Genomic DNA, 27,974 nt, shown 5'->3' on the forward strand with positions numbered 1-27,974 from the left:
TATACATATATATTTCTACCTCAGTGTCTATAGAGTTAGGCCCATGGTTACACAGTTTATATCTCTGAAGTCTCAAGGCTTTGTAGAGCCTTGAGTCTCTGAAGTCTCAAGCCTTTCTGAGTAGGAAATTACACAGAGTACTACTGATTCTCTCCATGGGAGTTATAGCAACCTAATCCACTAATCATTCTTGCTCCAAATAGTTATGACCACAGGAGCTCAGTAAACTGCTCTAGTCTTTACTGGTGTCTACTTCTCAGCAAGTATACACACCACATATCAAAATGTGCCAAATCGAAGCAGCCAACAGAAGAGTTCTTAAAAAGACTTTTCAAGCATTTTTCAATGTTTGACTTTTACAGACTAAAAAAATCAAGCCCACACACCTTAGATACACATATGTGTAGTTGTCCTGTCCAGATATTTTACATAATTTTATATTTCTTCCAGTTCATTCTGTAAATGCTTTTTTATTATTAAAATACTTATAATTACACCAAAGTATAAAGATAAATATAAATTGAATTTAAACTGGCACAGTATTCCCTATGTCTAGTTGCCTTTTTTTCCTAGTAGAATATTCTTTCCACCCTTTTCATATCTGGGAGAATTTCCTCCCTTAAATTTGTTTTTTTGGGTCTTTATTTATTTATTTTAAATATTTTTTTCTTAATACACTATGTAGGCAGTGTGAAGACAAAGGTATATGAAGAAAATTATTTAAGATTACAGTGAGCAGAATCATCCTTTGCATCTCTTATTCCACCGAGCATAGGAGAATGCTAGGGTGATTACAGTTGGGTATGTGAAGTTGTGTTCTAACTACTGGACTTTGACATTTACAAATAAGATCAAAGGACCAAACTGTATCTTCTCAGTGGATTTTTTAAAATGTTTTTCAACCAAAAAACATGTGGGCTTATGGCTCACTCATTAAGGTGTATTTTCCATGTTTTTTCTCTCATATATTATTAGATATTTGAAAAATAGTAGTGTGTGCCCCAGTTTGTACATTTTCCAAGCAATGTGCCATAGCTGTCATCTGTAGTTGATGCAGACTGACAAATCTATTCTGTTGTCATTGTTTTGGTAGATTCCAAATTGCCATTACCTAGAGTGTATTCGATATAAAATGAAAAAAACATGGTCTAATAGTTAAAGCAAAAATAAACCAAAATATATGTCCTGGTGCATAGTGTAATGATCCCTCAGGAGGTGTCACACATACATGTTTCATGGTCCATCCTCCTCTTTTGCTTCACGATCTGGAAAGCTAAGGTAGACACTGCAGGTACCTCATTCTAATGATATCTGTTGTATTCACTCAATGTAGCACCTTGAGGAGCAGGTGACATGACTACTTGGATTTACTCAAAGGTAGTTTGTTAATGTACTCATCTCCTTCTAAGTGAGGCATAAACCTTTATGCTTTTCACTAGAGCCAAGACAACGTACAAGATATGCACCAGCCGGTAACTAAAAGGAGTTTTTGAAAACATTGTTTCATGTGAAATATATCCATGTACAACACATCTCAAAAGGGTAAATGTTATTAATACCATTATGGGACCCTGTTTTTTAGAACATATTTGAGTATATCCATAAAGCTGTGTGTATGTAGGCAAAGATGTGCTTCATTAATGAGATTAGTAGGATTTTTGGACTTCATTAAAGGTCTTGTGAGTCTTGTAAACTATATGTTGAAATCATATGGGACTATTTTGATAACAATTATCACATAGAATTTACAACCACAAAAATACAGAAGAATTTTTTCAAGAAAACTAATATTTTATACCTAGAATAATAATAAAAGCATGATCCCTGAAGATTAGCTTTTATGCTGTAGTTTACATTTGATAGTACACTTTTGTCAACAAGCAGGTTTTCAAACATAGACTGCAGTTACTTAGCCAGATTATTTTAGTAGACAGTCTCCCAAGAGTGCGTTAAGAAAGGTTTGTATTCACATTGATAGAACCAGTACACTGTAACTGAGACTGTTATGCTTGATTATGATCCAGATGTGAAATTTTTGGATGCATTTTGCCATCATAAATCCCTTAAAAGATCACCATGTATCACAACATGAAACTTGGAAGTGTTCCAGTAAAATACTTCTTGAAACAGAAAATAATAAATGATGTCTTGTTAATGCACATACTTTGGACACATTGTTTCCACACAAGGTCTATTTTATATGATGTTTATGCATAGTATAACACTCTGGAATGTTGTTTGCTTCAGGTGTCTTGCTGGATTTTCTGGACAATTTTGTGAAATAGAAGTTAATGAGTGTAATTCATCACCTTGTCTACATGGCTCAACCTGTGCTGATCATATCAATGGATACACTTGTAAATGTCAACAAGGTAACTGCCATATGACAGAGCAATCTTAAACAATGATAGTTTTGAATTATCAGTGTTACTAGTGAGTAAGTTGGCAAATCATATCAAGCTCTTTTGTTGTATACGGACTATAAGGTACAAAAAAACTTACTGTCTTTTTGTCAAGCTTTTTGAATGAAATCTAAAGATAATTAACTACTCTAGTAAGCATATTAGAAAGGCTTCAAAGTAAAATCAGCTCATTGAGGCAGTCTGAAGTATTATTAGAGACAGGTTTATTGTGTATGATCTTTACTAATGTAACTTACTGACCAAGCAGTCAAATAGTCACTATTTAACAGCAAAATAATTTCACTACCTGTAGAATGAGATTGACTGAAAAGAAATTCTGAGCAGTTTAACTAACATTTTTATTATTATCCTTATTGTTGTTGTTGTAAGACGTACCCATGCTTATGTCTGCTTGCTGGGATTAAAAGAATTTTTTTAAAACATTATAAATAGAATGAAAGATGGCACTTTCTTAAAACATGGGAACTGTTTTCTAGTTCTGGCATAGATCAACTAAAACAGGTCTAGTGGCTTATGAAAATATAAGAGATTTTGTATTTACACAAAAGCAAAAGTCACAATCAGCCTGCATTGTCTTGCAATCACAAATTTAATCTGTTCAAGACTACTCACAGTCTCCTGTCATGTCTGCTAATAAAAATCCTTTTGTCAATGTAAGTAGGATTTCTGATCCCTATACATAAGTAGCATCCTGCTCCATAAGTTACTCTTAAATTAAGAATTATATGAGTACCTGCCTCCTGGAACTTCAATTTTTCAGTTTAAATCTATTTACTATTTTACTGACTAGCACTGCTGAATAATTTCTGTGATAGTAGTGACTCAACGTTTCTTAATAATTATTTTAGAGATTGTTTAGATATATTCTGGATGATAAATGTTCTGTTAATCCATGCTATCTCCATACATCTGATCTACTTTCTTTGTGCCAAAGTATGTTCACATTGTTTGTTTTGATTTACAAGTAAAAACGTCTTACCAAACTCTCCTGAAGTCGTGACCATATATATGTTACACTTTTCTAGAGTCTTTCTACTCATTCTTGTTCTACATTTAAAAGAAAGCACATAGTGAATTGAATATTAATATATTTTACTCTTTTTTTTCATTCTGAATTCTTCTGAGGGCAATTAACAAAACTATATGTAAGAGATCTTATTCAGAAAAGTATGGAAGATACTGAAGCAAATACATGTGTAATGAGAGTCAATTTGGCAGTTTATTAATTTGTTTAATTGGTAATAAGGAAGGATACTCTAAAATGTAAGACTAAGTATTTTTGGCTTACTAGAGAGTAATTACATGTTGCTTAGAGCTATGTTGCTTACAGCTTAATATTTTTTTAGCAACTTTTTTTTAATGTCAAAAAGATACTTGATAATTCAGAAAAACACTATATTTTTGATGTATGAACCAAGGAGTGAAAAATTTTTGGACTTTGTCATACAGAATTCATGATAATAAAGATCTTTCTGATCTTAAAAAATCTGAGTCATGACCTAACTTCAGTACTATATATGCGCCTGTTACTGCATATGGCCATATACCCCTCCACCAATATTAGTTACTTAAAAACTTAAAAGATGCATTTTTTAGTCATTAAAGTGCTTCACATAGAATACATTGCCAAGTCCAATTTTTTCCCTCATTTTTAAAGCTTATTAAAATAATACAACAAAGATATTTGAATAGGCATTTAAGAATTGCTTACTAGCCAAGGACTGTGATTGCTGTCTCTGTGCAACATGGAAATTCTTGGTATAAGTGGGAGAAACTTCTGTGGGGCCTTGGAACTCACTCCTACAGCTAACATGCTTTAAACACCTTCCAACCCAACCATAAACTACCTTTCTTTTATATTCCTTTTAATAATATCATTCGTTAGTAGGGGTGAAAGAGCTGTAAATTATTTGTCCACCAGATTAAAACACAGAGAAAGAACCACATGCATTAAGTATATACATCATTTTTACTTTTTTTTTTTAATTAATACCATATTTTCAACTGTTATTTGAGGCTCTTAAATAGCTGAAGAGATAAGGTTACAGCTCTGAAAAGGGGTGAATTTGAAGAGGCAGGGGAACTTTTGAGAGGAGTAACTTTTTTCAAAGTTGCACAACTGAAGAAAGGGATTAGAAGAAAAAAATATCATCCAGAATATAGAAATACTTAGGAAAAAAATCTGCTTTTTTTTTTTTGGCAGGCTTTAACTGTTCACATATAATAAATCTTATATTTCTCTTCTAAGCTTCTGTAGAAACATGGAGCTGGGATTGGGGATTTTTTGGTCTGTAAAGGCAACAATGGGAAAGAACTGGGCAGATAGTCTGATATACGCCTCAACAGATTCCCTGTTGTAATTTAATGAAATGGAAAAGGGATAGTACCAGGACTGAAATAGGAACAAGGCAGATGATTGCAGCTTTCCAAAAACCTCCAGAGAACAAAGTGAAGCATGTGGTGACAGCATGTGATACCAGGAAAGGGAATTGATTTAGCTCTGACAAATGCATTCGGTAATGGATCATGAATTTTGTCAGCTATTGTCCCAGTAGCAGGCCCCATACCCTTAGAATAATAGATGCACGTTCAGGTTCTGTGGCTGCAGCTTCGGGCTGTTCAGGTGCAGAAGCAGCATGGAGAGATGTAAACTGTATTCTAACTGCACTTCAGACAGCTCAAAAGCAACAGCAGCTGTTGGAACTAATAGCAGGCTCATGGATGTGAAGTCTTTAGCTGGGCAGGCTGCTCTTCTACCAGGGCAGCTAAAGCAAGACTGGAATGTAACAGTGGATCCATCTGATGTATAGTCTGAGGCAAAATCTGAACGGTAGCAACTAGATTTGTATCAGCTGAGGACTCCTAGGGGGCTTATAGTGCTGTTGGGTTTATTTGTCAGTTTGTTTAGAAATAGTAAAATAAAGAAAAAACAAATCTGTAATGGGTGGTGGGAATGTCATGGCAAGAAGGTCTGGTGTTCTTCAATAACTAGCCATATTTTACAGAATTCTGGGTTTATATTTACCAAGCAGATGGACTGCTTCCAGTTCAGCTTAGCCTCCAAGGAGCAAGTTCAAGACAGGCTTCAATTACATGATCTAAAACACAGCTTTGAGACGAGTATTTAGTCTCTAATGTATGGGTATACTTGTAAAGGAGATTTTCATAAGAAATGCATATCAATAAAATTTCTAGTAATCTGAGAACCTGTAAGGAGACAGCATCTCAAGGTGTTCAAACACAAAAGTATATTTGCTCAGAAATTGTCCTCCTCATTAATCTGGTACAGTAATCTCAGAGTTTATCTTTTTAACTCTTTTTCTTTATTTTTTTCCTACTTTGAGAAGCCATAGCCCAAAAAAGTTCATATTCATCCCATAGTATATATCTCTATATATGCGAGAATGGGTGATAGTTACTCATACCTTTGTTCCACTGACAATCAGTAAATGGATGCAGATTTTAATGAGTCTCGCTTTAGGGTTTGCTTTGCTTTTTTTTTTTTTCTGACAGGGTGGGAAGGCCTCCACTGTGAGTTGGATGTTGATGAGTGCATATCCAACCCCTGCATACATGGTATCTGTGTTCAGAAGGAGCCCAGCTTTGGTTATTCCTGTTTTTGCAAACCAGGATTTGTGGTGAGATGCTGAAAATCTTTCTTACCTTTCCCTTTACCTGGCTATTCATCATTGCACAGAAAATACTGTATGTAAACCTTTTTGGTTTTAACCTTGCTCTGAATTGTTGATATACTTCTTGAATTAGGTGGAATCACAGGAATGATGTATGCTTTGTTCAAGGAATTCATGAGGAATTTCCCTCTTTTCCAGTGACTCTTTGCCCGCAATTTTGTAAAGTCTGTTTTTTTTACCATAAGGCTTTGGTAGGTCAAAAATGCATCTTAAAAATGCAAATAATCAGACTAAATTTACTGAGAAACTATCCTGAGAAGGAAAAAACTATGTCATAAAAATGAATACTATTTTTGTAGAGTGTTTTTTACAGAGTACAATGGATACCATTGAAACTTTCTACAGACCACAGTAACTGCTCTCTTTTTGTATTCTAAAGCAGATTGGCTTTCTAAACAATGTCAAGTGATGATGAGGGACATATCACTTGAGGGACACAGTTTTTTATATGGGAAACAGTCAGACCCTCAGTTACAATAATCTTATTTTTTTCATTAAATATTTATGCTTATCTTACATGAACAACTGTAATGGAGAAGATCAGTTACACGATTTTTTTAGCATTTATGTCTCACCCAAAAAAGTCTTCTGAATGTCAAATAAAAGCACCAGAAAGAAAGCTTAAAATTTGTTTAGAGAAATTATTTTTCCAATTAGTGCAAAGTTTATTGGTACAAGTCAGTGTTGCATGACACTGTAGAGACCAGAAGTACAAATAAGCACAAAAATGGGTTAGAAGGAGGATAGATTCATTGTTATTCAAATTACTCTTCTGAATGTTACCATGGTCTAGGGAGTCTTTGATTTACTTATTGCCAAAAGTTGGAAAGGTATATTTGGTGAGTTACCAGATGCAAGCTCTGCTTGTTTTCTTCCTGTTTTCTTCCCCAAGTATTCATTAATAGCTCACTGACGATGGAGCTAAATAGATATTTGACCCATGGGAGCAGCTTTTCTATTAGTACATAGCTTGAATATTAATTGTACAGTGCATTGCAGAACAAGCAAGGCCTTACAGAAGGAAAAGTAACAAACCTTTGAAGCAGCTGAAATTTAAGATGCATCATCTTTGCTTTTATTCTGTTATTCATTGTTCCATCTTCAGTCCCTCAAATTCCACTATGCTTTGGGAAGGAATATAAAAGTAAGAAAACACAGTGGAGGAAGCACCACATAGAAAGATTTTTAGCATACCTATCTTCAGTTTCAAAGATAAGAAGTTAAGGTCTAAACACCTCAAGAGGTATATTTGTTAGGTCCCAATGGGTTCTGGTTCCTAACCATGAGTACGTATGGAGTGGAAATAGTGGAACTCACAGAGAAATAAGTATTCAAGGAAATCCAGCTACACTGTGTATGTAAATCTTCTGTAGTCTGTGTCTGTACTGCTACCCAAAGTATGGATCATAAAGTATGGGTCGTGAAATCTCTCATAAATTTTGAGAAGAAAAGCATATCCAGTGGTATATGAAATAAGTGTTTACTTTTTAACTGGAAGCATCTGTAGACATATACCTACTTTTAAATACAAATCTGCACAAGCTAAATGATTCCATCCACCTGCATGGAAACTGTTAAAGCATTTACAGTCATTTTCAATGCTATCAAGTTTATCTATGACTACTTAATGTACCCTTCATGCACACTGGAGGTTATCCACATCTGCTTTGTTTCTATGAGTCATAAAATCGTAATCAAATGCTCTTCGTCATTAAATGTAGTAGTCATAAAAATGTACTAATCTGTCATGGGAAAGTCAGAAGGAAACGTAAATTTATAGGATTAAGAATGATTATGATCGTGCTCAAACCGATCATTTGTTCTGTGTGTGGAATTGGAAGAGAGCAAGCAGGAAATGCATTGAAACTGACATATAAATTGGCCTGTTGTTCCTTTGTGCTTTGGAATACCGATACAGCGAGTGATTTTATAAGATGCCATGAATTTACCAGATAGCTCATCTGCTTGCCAAAATGAATTAAGAAGTTGATTGAAACAAGAATGAATGTATCTAAATCATTCAAAAACCCTCAATTTAACCTCTTCTGTTTTAAACCCTGAATAATTTAAACTACTTGTTAAAAAAGTAGTTTCAGTTTTCATGTCTACATTTCCTCCTCTCTCTCTCTCTCTCTTGTCCTTCCTATTGTTTCTTAATATCATAAATTAGTATAATGGAGTTGACAGAGATCTCAGAAAATATATGTTGCCCCAAGTTCTGTGTGAATAGTTAGCCAGGTAGACATGAAAGATTATTTAAGCATGTTGTCTGAAGGAAAGTGTGGAATGAATACATGCTTCTTGAGCTCTAGAGAAGGCTTGAATTTTTTTTTACATGTGCCCCAGTTGCAGGAGGAGCTTCACTCCAAAATTATATCATGATGATATATTGTCAGAGATGTATGTCTTCAGGGATGACAGTGGGTCTATTTTAAATAGTTATCCAAATATGTAGGATCCTTCTAGGGTAGCTGTTAGCTGTCTGTCTTCACGTAGGCTATTAGTTCATTGCAACAGAAGTGAAAATAAAATGAACCCAAGCCTGACTTCAGCATATATTTATTTCACACTTCAAGAATGCATTTAATTCACATAATTATTTCTTGCCTTTTTTACAGACCACTGAATATGAACATTTTTACTTTATTACTAGGGAGGATATTTCAGACTTCCCATGAATTGTTACTCTTGATAAAAAATAGGAAGTGAATGCCTGGTCCAATTTGAGATTGCTGCTATATTTTTCCTTTTCTAAGCATTATCTGTGAATGCAAGGTATTAACAGGGAGCTGTGTGCGGATTTGGTAAAAGCAGACAACAAACAATGGGCTGCAATGTACAAAAAGAAAGCACATTAGCTGGCAAGTCAGAGCAAACCATAGGTTTTTAGACAGCTAGGTCCATTGCAAATAGTCTTTTGTAAACCTACTTACTAACTGAAGATTATTATTTTAACCAGTTTTTATTACTGGTGACAATACTGTCTTTGATTCTTGGAAATTAGTAATCTGTGGGGAAATTATTTTTATTGATAAACAGATTCAAAATATCACTTAGTTAAAATTTAATGTATAAAACTACACTATTAAATTAGTTGAGGAATATTTTCCACATAATATTTCCTTTTGAAAGCATTAACAGCTTAATATAAGCAAACAATATTTTAGAATCAAAAGAAAGTAATAATTGTAACTAACATCACTATGAAATATAAATTGTCTTCAAAAATGGCTTTTTTTTTGAAAACTCTCTTTCAGGGACGAAGCTGTGAGCTTAATTACAATGATTGTCTTATACACTCCTGCTCCACTGGGTTTCTTTGTGTTGATGGAATAAACAATATCACCTGTTTACCTACTATGCCCCAAAGCAAAAAAATTGGCTTTCAAATGGCTGAAGTGTTTCCTGCTGCAATTTTAGACAATGACCTTCCATCAGCCCTGGCTGTGTCTATGGAACTTTGGTCTAAACATGTTTCTCCTGATTTTCCTACAGGAGAGGTGTCCCAAGGTAAGTAAAAAGAGCTTCTGAACAACACATATGTCAAACTGCTTTCCCTGTTAATGCTTCTAAAATGGTAAGAATATTGGAAATATATTAATTTTAATTATTGAGAATTTTTTTTTTACTTCCTCTATTCCCTTCTATATCTTTTTTATTTATTCCAACATCCTTTCTTAATTGCATTTATATGTAACTGTAAAATTACTTTTTTCTCTCAAAAGAATTCTTCCCAGCATTTTCACATCCAGTAAGGAAAATTGCACTTTCTCTTAGCTGGGTTTTTAGTTTTCCAGAGTGTACAATTTTATATGCCTCATATTGTGTTCAGTAATCTCTGACCCTAATGCCAATCTTCCCTTCTTCCTTGGCTAGTCAGCAGGAGAGAAAGATAATTTGCCTTACTCCATGGGGACTTTGATTCTCTTTTCCTAGTTCACATGTTTTCTGAGTGTTTCTTCTCCTGTGCATCTAGATGTTTTTTGACTAAAAATATATTGGACAAAACTCTCAAAGTTTCTGCCATTCTAATTGTTTGTAGTGATGTTTTTGGGAAGCCAAAAATTGCCTATCCTGTTATTTTAAAAGCATTTGCAGAAAAGTCAAAAGCAACAGAAGTGCAGCATTTTATTGTGAATGTTGTACCTTCATTATGGCCTCTTCACTTTACTAAAAAATATTATTTTACAGATAGCATGTATCAGGCATTCTCTTTACAGACAGTTTCAGAATTTTTTGCTTATATACCTCTTCAAAGTGATTACTTGTATAAAAAAAAGCAAGAGTCCTGTTTTGCTTGGATAAACAAGTAACGAGTAAATGAGTTTTAGAGAATGTTGGATTTGGTATACAGAAATCTGTTGGGATTGATTGATTGATTGATTGATTGAACTGCTTGTTCTGCCTTTTCCTTCACAAGAATCACATACTCATCTTCCATTTTTTGATTGATATTGTCTGACTATTTTCCTTCAAAGACCATCTGTTTATAATCATCATTTTCATCACTTATGTTCTTTAAAGAGACAAATATAAACTTGACAAAATGATAAGCTACTGTTAAACAGCTGACAACAGAGAAAGTTCAGCTAATACTGGAGAAAAAACTTCATGATCCATATATGGAGATCTGTCATTGGTGAAGTCAGGGTATTTTCTGTAACATTCAGCAGAGTAGTGTTTCTCAAGAACTACTTTTCACCAATATAGTTAATAGTAGTTCTGAGTTCAAAACACATCTATTCATAAATGTAGGTGAGACCCTTAAAATATTTTTGAAAACAATCGGATCAAGTGTTCTTATATATATCTTCTTCCTACTCCAGGTATAGACTTACTGATGGATACGCTGAAAAGTTGTCATTGTTTGAATCCCCTAATGATGATATCTTGGTTTTATTGGCACAAGTCACATCTGTGCAAACAGAAATTTGTAAAATTTTAGTGACAAACCATTTATTTTTACATACCTGTTATCCTACTCCAAGTTCTGCCTTATACAAGTATATTAGCAATACTGTACTGAGACAAATGACTGCTGTGCATGATAAAGAACTTCTCATGAGTAAGCCCTGTTACCTAGACTTCACAGTACATCTGCAGTGGAGTCAGTTTCTGGCCTTTATCAGCTGGTGTTATCTGTTGAGGTTCTCATTTCTATTCAGAGAACTTTTTGAGGTGGTGGGGTGTTTTTATACAAAGATAAAAGTGTCTGTCAAAGTTGCCAGGTGCTTGAAAGAGATTTATTGTCATCCAGCAGCAGCTGATATGGCACCTGCTGCCATACCTGACACAGATGGCTATTCTTCACATTCTGCCACACAAGTTAATAGATCAGTACAGAAGCAGGTTGAAGGCTGCTACAATGCTGACAGGAGATCAGCAACTGAACAGTTTCACCTCACTACAATAGTCTTTTCAGGATTTCAGGTGTTCCTTTCATCACACTTACATATAAACTCAGGAGGTATCTCTATAGCTGTAGTATGTAAGTATAATTAACATTTTTGAATGTAAAATAGGTATAGAGAAAAATGTATATCTCTTGAGATAAAATTTTTTTGTATGTATTATAATTAACTTGCCATTTCTCATTCCAAAATGAGAAAAATGATGGCTGTGTTTTTTAAAAGCAGCAGTATTTTTAGAACATTACAACATTTCAGAAATAAATTCAGGGAATTAAAAGAACACAGGAAAACCTATGAATTCTGGAATTAAGTATTAGGGAATATTGATTAGTTTGGTCTACATTTTTATACTATATGTTTATAAAACAATATGAATGCCCGTAAAGTCAATGAGAGGTATTTTGCTTTTTTTTTTTGCTTTTCATTCTTTGCTTGGGGACTTGTGTTGGAAAAAATGGCTTTATATCATTGATTTAAATCCCTTAGGGGAAAAAAAAGTATTCTAGATCAGGAAAGATATGTATAAAGGTGCCAGAAGACAAATAAAACATTTTTGTGGGGTGTAGAATAAAATTGTTTTCCTGTGAATGCTTGTCTTTATAGATTTCATTCTCAGTATGCATACATAAATACACAGATGAAATTTATACTGCCAGAGGTGCCTCCTGATACTGTGCCTGTACTCAAGAGGTCAAGTTGTCTAAGCATACCATTGCGGATTTCCAGCTGATCAAGATATGACCTAAAAGGAATTTTGTTTGGGGTTTGTTGTTGTTGTTGTTTGGGGGGGGTGTTGTGTTTTGATTGGGTTTTATAGTGGGAAAAATAGATGAGGAACAACAATGTATCCCCAAAAGTAATAGCTGCAATTATGTTGATGCGTAAGCAAATCTATGTCTTTTTTATTGGAAGACACAGGACTATTACAAAGTCAAGTGAGAAATGCTCTTGGATGAGTAAGATCTTTAATACGCTGGTGTATCCATAGTAGAAGAAACGTGTCAAGCTGTTAAACCTGATGTACTCTTCTATACTTACAGACTTAATGTATTTGTTAATAACCTGCATTACTAAAACTTGAGAAAAAATACTGATGACCCACCCATATAATTTATACTCTCTGCAAAATGGTTACTATGTACTTTTCATATATTTTAGGGTAGTTATTATCATCTGGCAATAAGTAGGTACATTATAGCAAGTTCTAAGGTAGCTTAGAGTAGCAGGGACCTCTAGAAAAGGACTATGACAGATCAGATATATTTGGCAGAAAAAGACATTCTTTGATCTGGTCTCCAGGTGTGCTTTTCCATTGCCATGCCTTTGCTTGTGGCAAATAATGTTCTGTAAATACATTTATTATTAATATATATATATATATAGTTATAGAAATGCTTTCATGTGTCCAGAGGGGATGATCTAAATACTTAACCTTATGTCTCTTAGCACTCTGCAAAGTTTTGTACGACTGTTTCAGTTTCCCATGCTCTGCCAGCAAGTAAGTGCCCAATAAGCAACAATTGACACAACCTGAATGCAGGGAATCAACCTTCCTTCCTTCCTTTGTTCCTTCCTTCCTTCCTTCCTTCCTCCCTTCCTCCCTCCCTATTTTCCTATCCTTCCTATCCTTCCATCCTATCCTTCCTACCCTTCCTTCCTCTCTATCTTTCTTCTCTATCCTTCCTTCCTTCCTCTCTATCCTTCCTCTCTTTCTGCTCTTTCCTTCCTTCCTCTCTTTCCTTCCTTCCTCTCTTTCTCCATCCTTGGAGATACTTAGAACTGAACTGGACAATGTCCTAAGAAACCTGTTGTAGCTGACTCTACTGTGAGCAGGTGAGGTTAAATTAGATAAACTCCAGAGGTCCCTTCAAACCTCAGTTGTTCTGGGATTCTGTGATGCCCTCTAATTGTTAGGACAGAATGGCCTTTCAGACATTGTTTATAAAAACTCTTAGAATTCTCTGCAAGAATCAAGGTAGTCACCCAGAGTGGGATTCATCTTACCTGTAGTTATCCACTAATTAATCTGTGTAAACTATATCACTGTAGTAAATAAAGAAAAATGGCACCATCTGCTTTAGATGTCTATTCTGGGATAAGATGCAAACTTTTCTCCTTTCCTTAATATATACTATTCTGCTTCTTTGTACTTTTGTTTTTGGCAGAGCAATTGAATATTTCTTTGACTTTTCTGTTTGTGTAGTGTATGTGGATTGTGGAGCTCACAAAAATATTTGAAAGACAAAACCCAGTGGAACCAGATATGAATGTTAACAACACATCTGCTACTACACAGCAGCTAACTAGGTTTACTTTACATACATTAAACAAATACTTTGCTGAAGTGGATTTTCATCCCTTTATTAAGTCACCTACTTTCTCTGCCTAAAATGTGTTCAATATTTCATTATTTCCTTTAAGACTGCCTAACATATGAAATATGTTCTGAAAATATTAATAATACTCAAATTGATAAGTGACTGCAAAACTCTTCATATTCAGTATATTTTTGTTTAAAATCTTGCTCTGCAAAATTTCAAAATTTGATTAAGTTATTGGTTAAACATTCCTAGCAGGAAGCAAAACTCAGGGTTTTGGTTTTTTGCACACTGTTTTTCTTCATAATGTATTGCTTTTTCAGCTTTCTCCTTTATCAAGTTCTATTCAATTATAGCAAAAAGTGTACACTTGGTTTCTAAAAAATGTTGAAACTAAATTATGCCTTTGCTTTCTAGTCATGCTTTATCATATTGAATTTTTTATATTATATTCACTAGATTTGTCATCACTCTCATTATTCCATTATTCATTATTGTCTTTTATCAGTGCTGCCAGAATATTATTTTTTCATCCTATTTTAAGTTCTCTGTTCTCAGTATCTGTAATCATATGCAGTTTTTAAACACATTGTATCTGGTACATCAAGACAGGAATTACTTTTAACATAGTGAAGTTACTAGCTATGTAGGTTAGCATGGAATTTCATGCAAAGTGAGTGTTTTGAACACTGATCCATTATTTGTGTTATATTTCTAACTGCTAGAAGCTTGAACTTGGTAACTTTCCAAACCTCTTTCACAAGCAGTCATTTTCCCTAGAGTTCTGGTAAAGAAGATGTAGAAGTGTTAATGCAAGCCTGGCCTGCTTTTGGTTTTATTTAAGTGCAACCTGCTGCCCTGCAGGCAAAAGCATTTTGATAGTCTGTAACTTTTAAGTGTATTTTTTACTCTTATTGCTTTGTGCTCAGACTTCTAAGCAAGCCAGGTATGTAGGAAAATCTGTGGGAATTCTATGTAAATGGCTGTCACAACAAGAAAAAAATTAAAAATAAATTAAACCTTTCATTTTAAAACTACACAATTTGATATTTTCTAGGTTTCTGTATCAAAATGAATTTAAATTCCCTTTTGAGCTGACAACAATCTTCTGCTTTCTAACCATCAAAAGTGTTCTAGTAGTATTTAACTGTCTTCTAGGCTTTGCATTGTCCATCTGCACAGAGGTTCATTTTTCTTGATATTCCCAGCTACATTGAAGGAGAAAGAATCATGACATTGGGAATAAAACTCTTGGCATACCTGCCAATGATAGCAGATGTTGACTTTCAGGTATGGTGTTGACTTTCAGGTATGAGAACAGTATCTGTGCCAGTCAGTAGCTCCTGTCATTTAGAGTTTCAAAGCCAGTGAGATCTATGAGCATCATCTATTCCTGGAACAGAGAAATCCTCAATCGCATCTTCTGTCTTTGAAAAATAGTACTCCAAGAAACTTCCTACAGGCATAGTTACCTTCTTTATGATTGGAAAAAACAAACAGACAAACAAACAAAAACAAACAAATACGAAACAACAATAAAAGGTACATTGACTAGTACAAGTATTTCTGGGTTAGGGAAGTTATTATTTTTCCAGTAATTCAAAAGATTTTCCTTGGTTTTTTTTGAATACTATCAACATTCTATGTTAAGATTGATTTAATTTGTAGATTTTTGAACCAACTGAACTGCATAATATTTGGGCTAACATTCATCAGCATAGCAAATGTAATGTTCTGAAAATATTAAAATATCATTTGTGTAGTGGGTTCTGAGGAGCCTAAAACCATTAGTATTACTTTTCTTTGAAGAATATCAAATAAAATATATGAGGTGTTCCATGCAGCTCACATTTTCCCTTTACATTTTGGAGCGGTTTGTGCAATTACTGAATTAATTATGCTTTGCTCTTAAACCTTATTTTGAATATATTCAAAATAAATCATAATGATCAACTTCTGCGGTTTAAAATAACAAAGGATTTTAGAGTAATGAGAACCTCAGAATAAGTCTTTCTTTTGTTATTTATTCAAAAAACCTATTATTTGGTATAATATGAAAAGCATCTGAAATGTTCTTCTTCAAAGACACTGTTACATTCCCTGGAGTTAAGTTATCCTTAGGGATGATTTAGCAGCATTCAGGAAGTGTAAACACTGTCAGTTCAGCTTTTCCTTCAGCTTAGTTAAGGAAGTAAAGAGGTTCCTGTATGATTCCCTTGAGCAAGTAACTGCTCACCAGCAGTGGTAAGTTCTGATAGTATCTGGGATCTAACCAAAGAGAGGAGTACAGTAGGAGGGTTTCACTATTGGATTCTAGTGCAAGGTCTCTAGTCCTGTAATTGAAAAAAATTGTTCAAAATCTTAGCAAACTTGACCTATACTGAAGTTTAAATAATGTGAATTCCTGCTCAGAAAAAAAAAAAAAATCTAATGGAAAACATTTTTTTTTCCTTCGGTCTCTGCTTACATGGACATTACAGTAAAACAGAGGAACTGTTGGCTAACCATTATCTATAAGTCTTGGTTTTGTTCTCAGTCATATCTGTACAGATATAAAGAGGCTAGTGTGCTTTGGAAAATAAAAGAAGGGAAAAGAAAATCTTCCAAAATGTTGTGATATGTGTTTTCAATGAAGGGAGTTGTAGGATGGGGAAGGTGAAAAGGAAAAACCATATGACAGATGGATGGGGAACATTGTAGGGTCAGGACAAGACAAAACAAATGTGTACACCATGAGGTAACTGGGGATAGGATATTCAGGATGGCATGTTTAGGAACAAGACTTGAAATAGTACATGTTATTGGCCTGGAGAAAACTAAGGTGCCTATACTCTTCCTAGGTACCCCTCAGCTTCTGACAATGTATCAATCTGAAAAATTTCCATATTTACCCTGGTGGAAGCAAGAGGTAATATCTTCTCACGAGTAGAGCAGTAGCGCTACTACAGTGTGTCATGTTGCCTCACCATTTTACCCTCTCATTACCTCAAATTTTAACAGGCTTGTAGAGTTGTGAGCAACAGTGGGTTCTGCACCTCAGACCTTTGACCAGAGGGTTTGTCTTATTTCAGGTAGCCAGTAAATCTTTATGTGCAGTTATGGAAAACATAAAATGACTTCATAAACCAATCCTATTTTTCTTTTGATGTCACATGGGTCAATTTGTCATAAGGATTAAACTGATTACTCAATACTCTTGAGATAATTGTGCCTGATTAACAGTAAGCTGCCCTGTGACTTGGCTTGGCCTCCAGCAATTTTTCATACATAGCTTTTCTTTTTTCTTCTCGAGAAGAAAAGCACAACACATTTTTCACTATTAGTAAGTACACAATGTGGAGCTGGAGCAATTTCTCTCAAGTCTTTGTTTTCTCAGCTCTGCTTCAGTAATTAGAGGTGCCTTAAATAGCTTTAAATGACTGTTCCTAGCACTGTCTGTTTATGTACAACAGTTGCTAAGTGCCTGTTTGCAGAAGAAAAAGGCTATGCCTATTTTCCATATCTAAATAGATCAAAAATATACCAAATGAAAAATGTTTTGTTGTTCTTATTGGCTGGAAAAGGCTGCTCCCATCTCAAGTTTTTAACTTAAGCTTTTCAGTCATTATTTTCTGTGTTGTGGGCTAAAAAAAAGAAGATTTAGCTGATCTTGGCATGATTTATTGTAAAAGTTCTTTTTTTTTCTTCCAGGCTGGGCAGGTGCAAGGCTGTTAATCTTTACTTACATCATGATTTGGATTGTAGCAAGTTGTCATATATTCAAATACCAAACAAATGCTGCAGTTTTAAGTATCACAGGCACTAAATCATATGGCAGTTCAGTCATTGTGTGTATCACAAGCAGGTTTTGCGCTACTAACTCTAAAAAAATAATTTGAGAATGACCATTTAGAACTATTCTCTCTGCAGAATTTATTATCACAGTAATTAAGTCAGGAAAGTTTGGAGGGGATAAAATATGCTGAAGATAGTCACTTTAGAAATATGAGTTCCTATCCAATCTTTCACGATATAAATAGGAACGAAAGAATCAGAATATTTTTCCTTACACCAAACAGCAATTCTTTTCCAGTGTTGTGCTTCTATCATGGGTAGCACTGTGTCTTTAAATCCTGGAGCCAATTTCTGACCCATCACACAACACGATATTCCAGCTGAATGCTGGACATTTGGTCCAGAAGGATACTGTGAGGGACAGTATGAAAAGCTTTGCTGAAGTCCAAAAAGATTACACCTACTGGCTTCCCTAGATAACTAGGTGAGTTATCCTGTCATAGAAGGAAATCAGGCTTGTTAAGCCAGACTCCCCATTCATGAGACCATGCTGGCTGTGACTGATTACTGTGGTACCCGCCAGGTGTTTTCCAATACTTCCCAGAATAGTACTTTCCATTATTTTAGTGGGCATTGAAGTGAGACTGACAGGCCTGTGTTTTCCAGGGTCCTCCTTCTTGAAAACCAGGACAACATTTGCCAGCTTCCAGTCAACTGGGACCTCTCTGGATTCCAAAGACCACTTGAAAATCATCAATTTTAATGAATTATTTTGAATATATTTATCTTTGTAAATATTAGTAAAAAGAATAGGTTTTTTATTGGTGAGAGGAGTTTAGTTGCTTTTATACTTTAACATAGAAACACTCTGAGGGAAGTGGAATTTTAAATGAAAGATAGAATTATTAGTGGTATGGAAGAAAATACAGATTTTTTTATACACCTCAATATAAAAAATGAGATACCTTAAATGCTCTTTTAAGAATTAACCTCAGCATGACTGTTTGTATCTGCATTTGATTTGAGGGGTAAGAACTATCCAGTAAACAATTTTTTTTCTCTATTGAAGAGAGAAAAAATGTCTCTGATACTGGACAATCTGATACATGTTTTTTATTCTGAAGGGCATGTTTCAAACTTCATACTACGTAATGCTCTAGTAGTTCCTCTGAAATTTAACCTTGGCACCAGGTGTTTCAGTTATTCTGGTGTTTGTGGCTTCTGCAAACCCTTTGCATACAAGTAGAGTATGTTTCAGACCTTTAGAAAGATCATGACTTCCAAATCTGAAAGACAGTCAGCCTCTGAAAATATAGGACTCTTCCATATGTTGGTCTTTCCAACATGCATTGCATCTGATTAGCCCACCTATCTCTCCATGTGTCCTCATAATATTTGGAAGAGGGAGAATCAGTTTAGACACTCAATCTGTTTAGACACTCAACTGCAGCTTTTAGCTGTGGCTATATGACATCTGGTAAACAAGCTTCACATGCTGACTAGATTTATGTGAATGTGGTTACAACACAGGTTTTTTCAGGCCATAAATATTTATTTTTTATTAAATTTATTTTAGTATTTTTAAATTAAAAATCTTGAATTTCAAAATTAAAGCATATAAATTAAGAATTTCATTGCCAGGATTAGAAATGGACTTCATTTACTATACTTATTTTTTCCTTGCTCTATATCAAAAAGCAGTTTGGGAAAGAAGTGATAGGATTTTTTTCCATATCATGCTTTGAAGCAGATAGATCTATTTCTTAAATTACTCCTTAAATTTCTCTTAAATTCTTAAATTAAGTTACTCTTAAATTTCTACTTATTTCTTAAATTAATTCTTCTAAGATACATTAATTTTTTCTTCTAGTAATCATTTGCCTTTTATAGTCCACCTTTTTCCTTAACCTCAAATGTACAAAGGAAGTAGATCATCTATCAATGATGCTCTGCTGTTAAGTTACAATCCTGACCACCTCTGAAATTGTGAACCATTAAATCTTACAGTTTTATTTACGACTACTGGACAGCCATCATGTTGAAAGATAGTTTCCTGTTCAAGACTGAAAAATAGAGCCAAGTTCTAGAATACTGACTCATCCAAAATTCCTTAGTTATGGGAGATTTTTTTCACTGTAACCTCACTGGATTTTTTTTCCACATTGAATAGACTGTCTCAAGATCAAGTAAAGAACTGTTAAACTCTGTTATTTATCTTCCATTCACTCAAAGATAGTAGCTTCAGGAATTGTATAAAATAATATGTGATGACAAGGACTTGGCAACATTTCAGAATTTACACTCCTATGTGGTCAATAGTCCAGGCGATGAACCTCAGTAGCTCACATAATTAAGAACATAAGAATTACTTGGTTAGAAATTCAGCCTTCAAACTTTTCTTTAAGATTTAGATTATTCATATTAACAGCATGCTATATGTATTAGAATTGCCAGCTCCTGGTTAAGGAATAAAGCCACCTGAATCCTTCAACCACAGTATGCAGTGAAAGTTGTACCTGAATGTACCTGAGTATGAAGCACTTCAGTATAAATTCAATGTATTTTCCTTGAGCTGCTTCTACGGACAAAGTGTATATTACATAATGAGTTAGATCATTTGTTTCAGTTATTCTTTCATCAACTAGTATAGCTGATCAGGATTGGGCACTACTGGCATAGAAACTGTGTGCACTGAATTTTGGTTTAGAATGAAACATAACTGCATTTTATGTCTGCTTTATCATCTTTGGGTTTATGTTTGTCTGCCTACTCCAGCTTACATCCCCAAATTACTGCTGGGGTCACAGGAGGGGTCTTTGAGATCATGGGGAAGAAATGGCTGTAGACTCCCTTGTAGTTTAACATCATGCCCTTTCTGTTTCCTATTCTCTTCGAAAGCATACTAACATGCCTGACACAGCAGCACAGTGAAGCACTTGAACAAATAAATTGTTCGGACATCTTGGGACTCAGAAATTCTTGAGTTTTCATAAAATAAAGTGCTGTTGCTTTCCACCTTTTGGATGGAATTTGTGCTTTGGGGTTTCTCAACACATTTATGAATTTTGAAGTCTTGGAAAATATTGCAAAGTCCAGCATCACAACTTCTGAAAAGAATTCTTTTTATCCTTTCAGTTTTTATAATTACAGTTACATTATATTCTATATTTCTTCTGGACTTTGGAGATCTTTCTTTTTTTGGTTCTTAAATCAGTGAGTCACTAAGTAGTGCTGTGTAACTCTGTAAAATGAATGTCAGAAACATACAGCAGGTAAGTGTAGACAGGACCACGCCTTTAATGCAGTAATAGTTCTTTCCCTTTGCATGTTTTCTTAAGATAGCTAGAACCTCCTTTCTTTATAATTTCTCTACCATATTATAAAATATTTCAGACATCTGAAAAATAATGATCATAATATACATTCCTAAACTTGTCTCAGTAACTGCTGGGTTGAACCTACTTCATCAGCACTGGTAGGAAAGTTAGTAAAGGCTCAGAAATGAGAGAAAAATATGTACCCATTATTATCTGCTCTTTCTCAACTTTAAATAATATTGTAGTTAAGTCTCTTGCATTTAAGAATTATGTTTCTTTGTAACCAGTTGACTTCACTAAAATATTTACTTAGACTTGAACATAAATGGAACAACTGTGTGTGAGAGACTTCCATTTAATAGATGAATAAAACATGTCTCGAAAGCACAAGTACAAAAATCAGTACTGATTTTAATTGTTCTGATTATTTACAATATATTTTAAACTTGCCAGTTCCCATCTAGTAAATAAATAATATTCCCAGAGTGACTTTTTTTTTCTGGGAGTCTCCCATGTAGTAAGCATAAAAAGTTTGTTGGTGCATCCACCCAAGGCAGATGTTGCACTCATTCATTTGGGGTACTTTTAATTTTATATTCAGGTTTCTTGTTTTGGTTTTCTGTGCCTGCTTTGCTCGGGACCATATCCATAACACCAGATATAAGCAATGTTGTGACATGAGCTCTAATGTTAACAATAAGATACTACTTCAATGTCATTAGCAGAATTCTCAGCTGAAAGGGCATTTTTTTTACTCCTCAGTGTTATGATAAGACTACATAATAAATATCTACAAATATTCATGTTTCTGTGGGCATACATTTCATAAGAAAGCAAGTTCTGTGTACAATCCTACAAGCATTTAGGTGTAATGCTTCCTGTCACGAACTTGATTTTGCTGCATGCAAGTTGCAGAATCTAAGCCTCAGCTAGCTGTATATGTTTTGTTACACCAATTTTAAAATCTTTGTAGGGTCTAGGAGGTTTTCCTGTGGAAAATGTAGATACTTTCTTTATGTATACTGTATAACAGTCTTACATACATTTTTTTTTCAAGGCCTTGGAGTGGTTAACTAAAAATTGCCTTTATCAAAGGTAAGTTTTTTAAATTAGGAAAAAAGGAAAAAACAAAAGAAAATGAAGCTTCAGTGAGTTATCATTAGATAAGGATATTTTAAGTGACTTTTACTGAAGCAGCTTCTCTGCTACTTAAAAATCATTACTGTTATTGCTATAGCAACTGCTGAAAGTATCATGCCCCGTTTGCAGCGTAAGCGTGGGTCATACAAATGATACAGATGTTCTCAGACTTAATTTGTAAAAGCTCTTTAAATAATCACTTCACTGAACTCCAGCACTATAAACATTGTTCTGTATGTTCTAGAACTATTAAAGCTTGTTCTGCTAAATTTTTAATGGATGGTTAATCATTGCTTTTTACTAATTTAAAATTAAAACCTTTCAATACCAACATTTACTGCAGTAAAATAACTGTAGTTATACTAATAAAACATTACCTTGAGATTGCAAAGTATCCCCCCATAATCAACAAGTTCATTATAAAATTTCTGAATGCTTTTTTTCTGAGTCTTTGCTTTTAGATAATGCCCTACTTGAAAAACTGGTTTGGTTTTGTAGTACTACAGGCTACTATTATATGCAGCTTTCACTTACCAATCAATTAAAATGCCTTTATGAAGCACGTGTGAAACAAGCTTGATTAGGTTGTTACTGGTAACTATTTCATTCAGATTTGTGTTAGGAAAAAACACAGTAAAAATGACAAGAAAAGCAATAGCAAATCCTCAAGTACTGAAGTGTTTGCCTAATGCATAGAGTAATCCCTTGGAAGGTAATTTGCCGGGCATAACACAACATTGGCCTATAAAATGTGACTGCTTACGCAGATGCGTTGCATCTGTGGAAATGAAGCAAATAAATGACTCATCCTTTGATGCAGTGGGAGGTAAGGTCAAGGTGTTTTTGTTTCCCAGGAGATGACAGATGATGAGGTGAGATTTGATTTCATAATTGAAAGTCCCAGCAGGCTCAAAAGAAAAACAGCATAGAGTTTCAAGGGGAAAAAATATTCTAATATACCCTTCTCTTCATCTGTTCTTGATTCCTTTAAATTCAGATGTGTAACTGTGAGGTTCAAAATTAAAAATAAATAAGTACTAACTAAGCTTTGAAATAGCATTTTCTATTTGGCAACAGGTGATAACTTTATATTTACCATCATTGTAATATATGTGTTTCATAAATGTTATTTTTAAGGTCAGATTTTGCATGAAATTATTCTTCTGCTCTGCCTGTAGAGGACATTGATTTCTGCTAATGTAACAAACTGCATAGAGTACTACTCATCAACATAGAAAGTTGCTGTGTGGGTACAGCCATTTCCACTGCCTTGGTTTTGCAGTAGTGCCATTAAAGGGCTTGAAACTGGAATATTCTTAAATGCTTCGTCAGAACTCAACTTTCTTTTTTTTTTTTCTACCTTCAGATCCTAGTCAGAATTTCCTAGACTTTGAAATGAAACCTTTGAAATGAGATGTAGAAAACCAAGGAGCTACATTGAGTGACTTTTCAGAATAAACTCCCTTTCAATATTGTGGGACTTTCACTATTCCTTTTGCTTTTGGTTTCTTGACATTTTACTTGAAATTAGATTAACAGGCTTTACTTAGGCAGATAATGCATGCTTCTAAATGTAAAATTAAAATTAAGCGGACAAAACCCCCGACATTGTAGTAATCAAATAGAGACTTTCCTGTCCTTTCTCAGAACAATGGATACAATGGTATTTACATTAATTAATCACATTGGCTTTTACTTTATTCATGAGCAAAATTATTTTTCAAGTGGAAGCACCATTGCAATTAAACACCAAATATAAAACCTGAGTCTACAACTGAATAAAACATCTGATCTTACAGATCACTGCAATAAACCTGCATGTCACACCTACCACATATTCTGAAATTGTGGTGTCTAACATGAGAGATAGGATTGATCGCTTTTTTTGCATGTTAACATTTGGTCTCCTAATATTTCCATTATAAAAACAAAACAAAAAAAAATGTATAGGTGTAGGCCCATTAAGAAAATTCTTACTAGAATCTTAAAATCTGCTCTTTCATAGACATTACATTACATATGTTAACAATAGTTAAAAATGATACTGTAGTCCCTCTCTTAGAGGGAGTTGTTTGTGAAATTTGGATGAGATTTTAGCACTATCCTTTGAAAAAAATTTCTCTAGATTAATTGTTATCAAACATATATACATCTCTTGCCTGGATGGTACAAGAGTTTTCTTTGCTTTTTGCTGAATAAGGATATACCTGTCAGTTAGCAAAATCTATTGACAGTGTCATTATGTCATGGTATCAAACTGGGAAATTCTGCTTTTTCCACTTAAATCTATACAAGATAATTAAGCATATTGGTGATACCATTTCCTTTAGGTCCTTACTTCTCGTATTAGGATGGTCTAGTTCTTCTGTGGTTTCTTGGTTTCTTCACTTGGCCCTTTTGCCTTTCATGTCCCTGGCTTTATATCAACTCTCTGAGTGCACCACCCACAATGCCAGAAAGTTACTCTTTCCTGACAATGTATGAAACAGAAGGAGAAGAGAAATTGCCCTTGAAAATGCAGTTGTAGGTTGTTTATGAAGCTGATTAAAAAAGGCTACATAACCAAACTGTAATTCATTCTGAACTGTTTTGAGTTTGTTTCAGAAAAGGAAGAATATCCTGATGAGAAGTGTTGAGGAATCCATTCACTGCCAGTATCTCAGTGAGCAGCTACAGTGGGAGCTGCAGGTTAAGTTCTGGGCAGGGAATTGCCAACCCTTTGCCCAACAAAGGCCTGGGGACCTGTGGCCCAGCTAAGGGACCTGTAGCCTGGCCAGGGGACTGGACACTCAGAGACACGGCAGGAATCTAGGGTTCCAGACTCGTGCTTAGACTGTGCAGATAAAAGCCCAGGGGGTCCTTTGAACTGTGCAGCGATAAAAGTGCAGGGCATCCTTTGTTTGGGGTTCCTCCTTGGAAGCAGCAGCTCAAGCTGGTTTTCTGTTATTTAGCTATTGCCCCAAGATCAGTTCATCTGAGACTCTGCTGTGGGAAAGCTGGGGTCGAGCCAGCTCGGAAGCCTGGGGTGACTGTGTGAGTGTGGGGGCGTAGCTGTGAAGGGGCCTCCGTCCCAGCTCAGGTGTGCAAGTGTGACTGACAGAGGGGCTCCTGGAGGGCCCGACAGTTTCCTTAACAAGAAGCATCAGCAACTTTTTTTTTCCTAGGCAAGATACCAGCCCTCATTACTGAATTTATTTCTCATCCTTCATGCTTCAATGCTTAAATTTAACAGGAAAAAAAAGAGCAAACAGTAGCAATGTATAGATTTTCTTAATTTCTGATAATGATCTAAGCACAAATGCATAGTTTAAAAAGACTGTCTCAGTATTTTACTAGAGAGTTCCAATTAACAAAAACTCTTGCCTTTTTTCCTGGATTCTTACTGAGTCTGAAAATGTTTGCAAAGAAGTGTGTACAATATCTGAGCTGAAAAGTGCAAACCTAGCCAGGGGTTCTGCAATGGTGGTACCAATTCCTTGACAGTCAAAGTTATCATCAGGATAGCTTTCTATTTTACATACTTTCTGTTTTCTAATACAGAGAAAAAAAATATGGTTTAAGAAACAGTAAATGTAATAGAAGGTATATTTATTGAATAATATAAGAAAGGCAGTTAGCTATGAAATTAAAGTAAAATACACACATCTTTCAAGTATTTGCAAAGCAAGGGATTTAATGAGAGACTGTTTTTTACTGCCAGGATCCATAATTTATTTGTCACATTCCTTATAACTTTCCTCTGCTTGATATGATCAAAGCCCAGTCTCCAAATTAGCTAAAGTCTGCCTGATGTTTTATTGTTTATAAGGCATACCAACTGTGATGCCTTGTGGTGTTGATTTAATCTCCTGTCACTTTATTTATCATATATCAAGTATCACAGACCACCAAGTAATAAATTTGCACCTAAAAAGAATACAAGCATGTAGGAGCTCCTATGCAGTGCAACATGCTGGAATATGCCAGGGAAGGAATGAGAATAGAACCTCATCAGTTAAGGCTTATCTGGCTGCGCTTTTTATCTCATTCACACTTGCATTTAAAATATGTTTATGATTTCTGGACCAGCTCTGGAAGCAGGGATGGAAACCAATGGTCTGTTCTGGCTGTTCCAATCACAGAACTAGAAAACTGGGTGCCCTCCTCTCTGAGTATTTAGTGCTCTTTTTTACAGATCTAAAGCAGCCATGATAGAGATCATCTGTTATTGTGGAATACTTAGAAATGGACTAAAAAAAGTGCTAGAGGAAACTAATATGGCTAAGTATTGTCTAAATGAATAAAATTAAAGATGATAAATTCTAAAACAAAAATATAAGGCAGGTCAAAAAGGCTTTGGAGAACAACTAGCACAATGTGTCTTCTCTATTAACACATTTTTCCTCTGTATTTCAAGAGCAGGATGTCAATGAGCAAGGTTGATGAATAAAGATTTTTTAAAAACAGAGAAGCCAGGGATATTACAGAAAAACTGAAATGAGTCTTTACATCTTTTTGTACTTAATTCTGTCTTCACTTACAAGAAACTGAGAAAATATTTAGGTTGATTCCTTCTTTGAATGTGAGTTTTCAAAAAATCTTTTTTGGAAAATAAACTGCATGAGTGATAGTTGAATAAACAGAGAAAATGAGCATTAGACATTTTTTATGTCTTCAATGACAAAGTTTCAGGCAAGACATTAACTGTGGTGACAGAAAAGGTTTTAGGAGACCTCCAGGAAGCTACAAGCCATAAGACTGATGCCCTGCTGTATCAGGTAAAGTAATGGAAATAATATTTAAGAATAGAATTGATGAGCACACAGCTAAATATTACCTAGCTAGGAACAAGCAACATGTCTGGTTTGGGGATTTTTTAAGAGAAATTCTACCCAAAAAATTCTTGTAAGATTTGGAAGTGTTAGCTGTTGTGTGAATAATGGATTGATGGAAGCTTTCTAAATTTCCAGAAGGCTGCTGTTGAATTCCATAAACCAGATTTTTAAGGAAAGGGAACAACTAGAGGGTAGGAAACAGTAAATGTTTATTGCAGCTGAAGATGGGTAGTGAAACTCTACAAGCCAGTTAGTTCTTTAATGCCTTGAAAATGGAATAATCAGTGGAATGAAAAGCAGTTCACTGAGGAAATAAAGTTAATCTGTTGAAGAACTGTAGAAGAAAGAGTCTTAGGACACTGTGGGATGTCACGTTTCATGTGATAGAACTTGGAGTTCCATCCTCATTATGACAAAACTCTTGGTTGGTTGTCATAAATCAATGTTAAACAAAAAAATAAGAACAAACCATTTTGGGCTTATCCAGGTGCAATTCAGTAGTTGATTTATTTTACCTTGAAATGCCAACATAGTCTGGCCCTTTTACAGTAACATTGTTTTATAGTTTTGCTTCTACTTTAAAAAAGACTTGTTTGAAAGTCTGTTAATCACTTCCTTTAAGGTCCTTGCAACCCTACTATGAACAATTGATTATATTATCCTCTCCCCTACCTTTATTTTTTTCCATGAGTATTTCAAAGAAGGCATAAAATCAGTTAAAGTCTAGTCCAAGAGATAACCTCTGAAATGGGGATTTTCACATGCAAGGGCATATGGCCTTATTGTTTCACAAGTTGATTTCTACTCTCTCACAGTCCCTGGAGTAGAAGTTTCCAGGAAAGAGGTATTTTTTGCAAGAACTTGGAACAAGTGTTCTAGGAGTCTTGTTCTTAACTGACACAATGATTAAGAAACTGAAAAGTGTGTCATGAAACCTGGGACTTATTTAAACTTCCTTTTCTAAAAATTTGATCTTGTTAGAGAAACAGAGCTTAAAATTTTGGCTTCCTTGTGACAGCAAGAATGCAGTACTTGTCCCAAGTCTTGACAGCTGTTGAGATACTGTACATGTCAAAAAAAGCTGA

General features: G+C 34.7%; 1 protein-coding gene across 3 annotated transcripts in view; it reads left to right on the plus strand.

Moving 5' to 3' along the window:
- EYS (eyes shut homolog (Drosophila)) overlaps positions 1 to 27,974 on the plus strand; it is an 859,267-nt gene that overhangs the window by 499,925 nt on the left and 331,368 nt on the right. For all 3 annotated transcript variants that reach the window (XM_017739228.1, XM_017739229.1, XM_017739230.1), the window contains 3 exons: positions 2,248 to 2,372; positions 5,937 to 6,061; positions 9,373 to 9,625. In XM_017739228.1, the coding sequence (XP_017594717.1) occupies positions 2,248 to 2,372; positions 5,937 to 6,061; positions 9,373 to 9,625 (503 nt within the window). The remainder of the gene's footprint in view (positions 1 to 2,247; positions 2,373 to 5,936; positions 6,062 to 9,372; positions 9,626 to 27,974) is intronic.

Source organism: Corvus brachyrhynchos, unplaced genomic scaffold, assembly GCF_000691975.1.
Source record: "Corvus brachyrhynchos isolate BGI_N302 unplaced genomic scaffold, ASM69197v1 scaffold136, whole genome shotgun sequence".
In the NCBI taxonomy this organism is placed as follows: Eukaryota; Metazoa; Chordata; class Aves; order Passeriformes; family Corvidae; genus Corvus; species Corvus brachyrhynchos.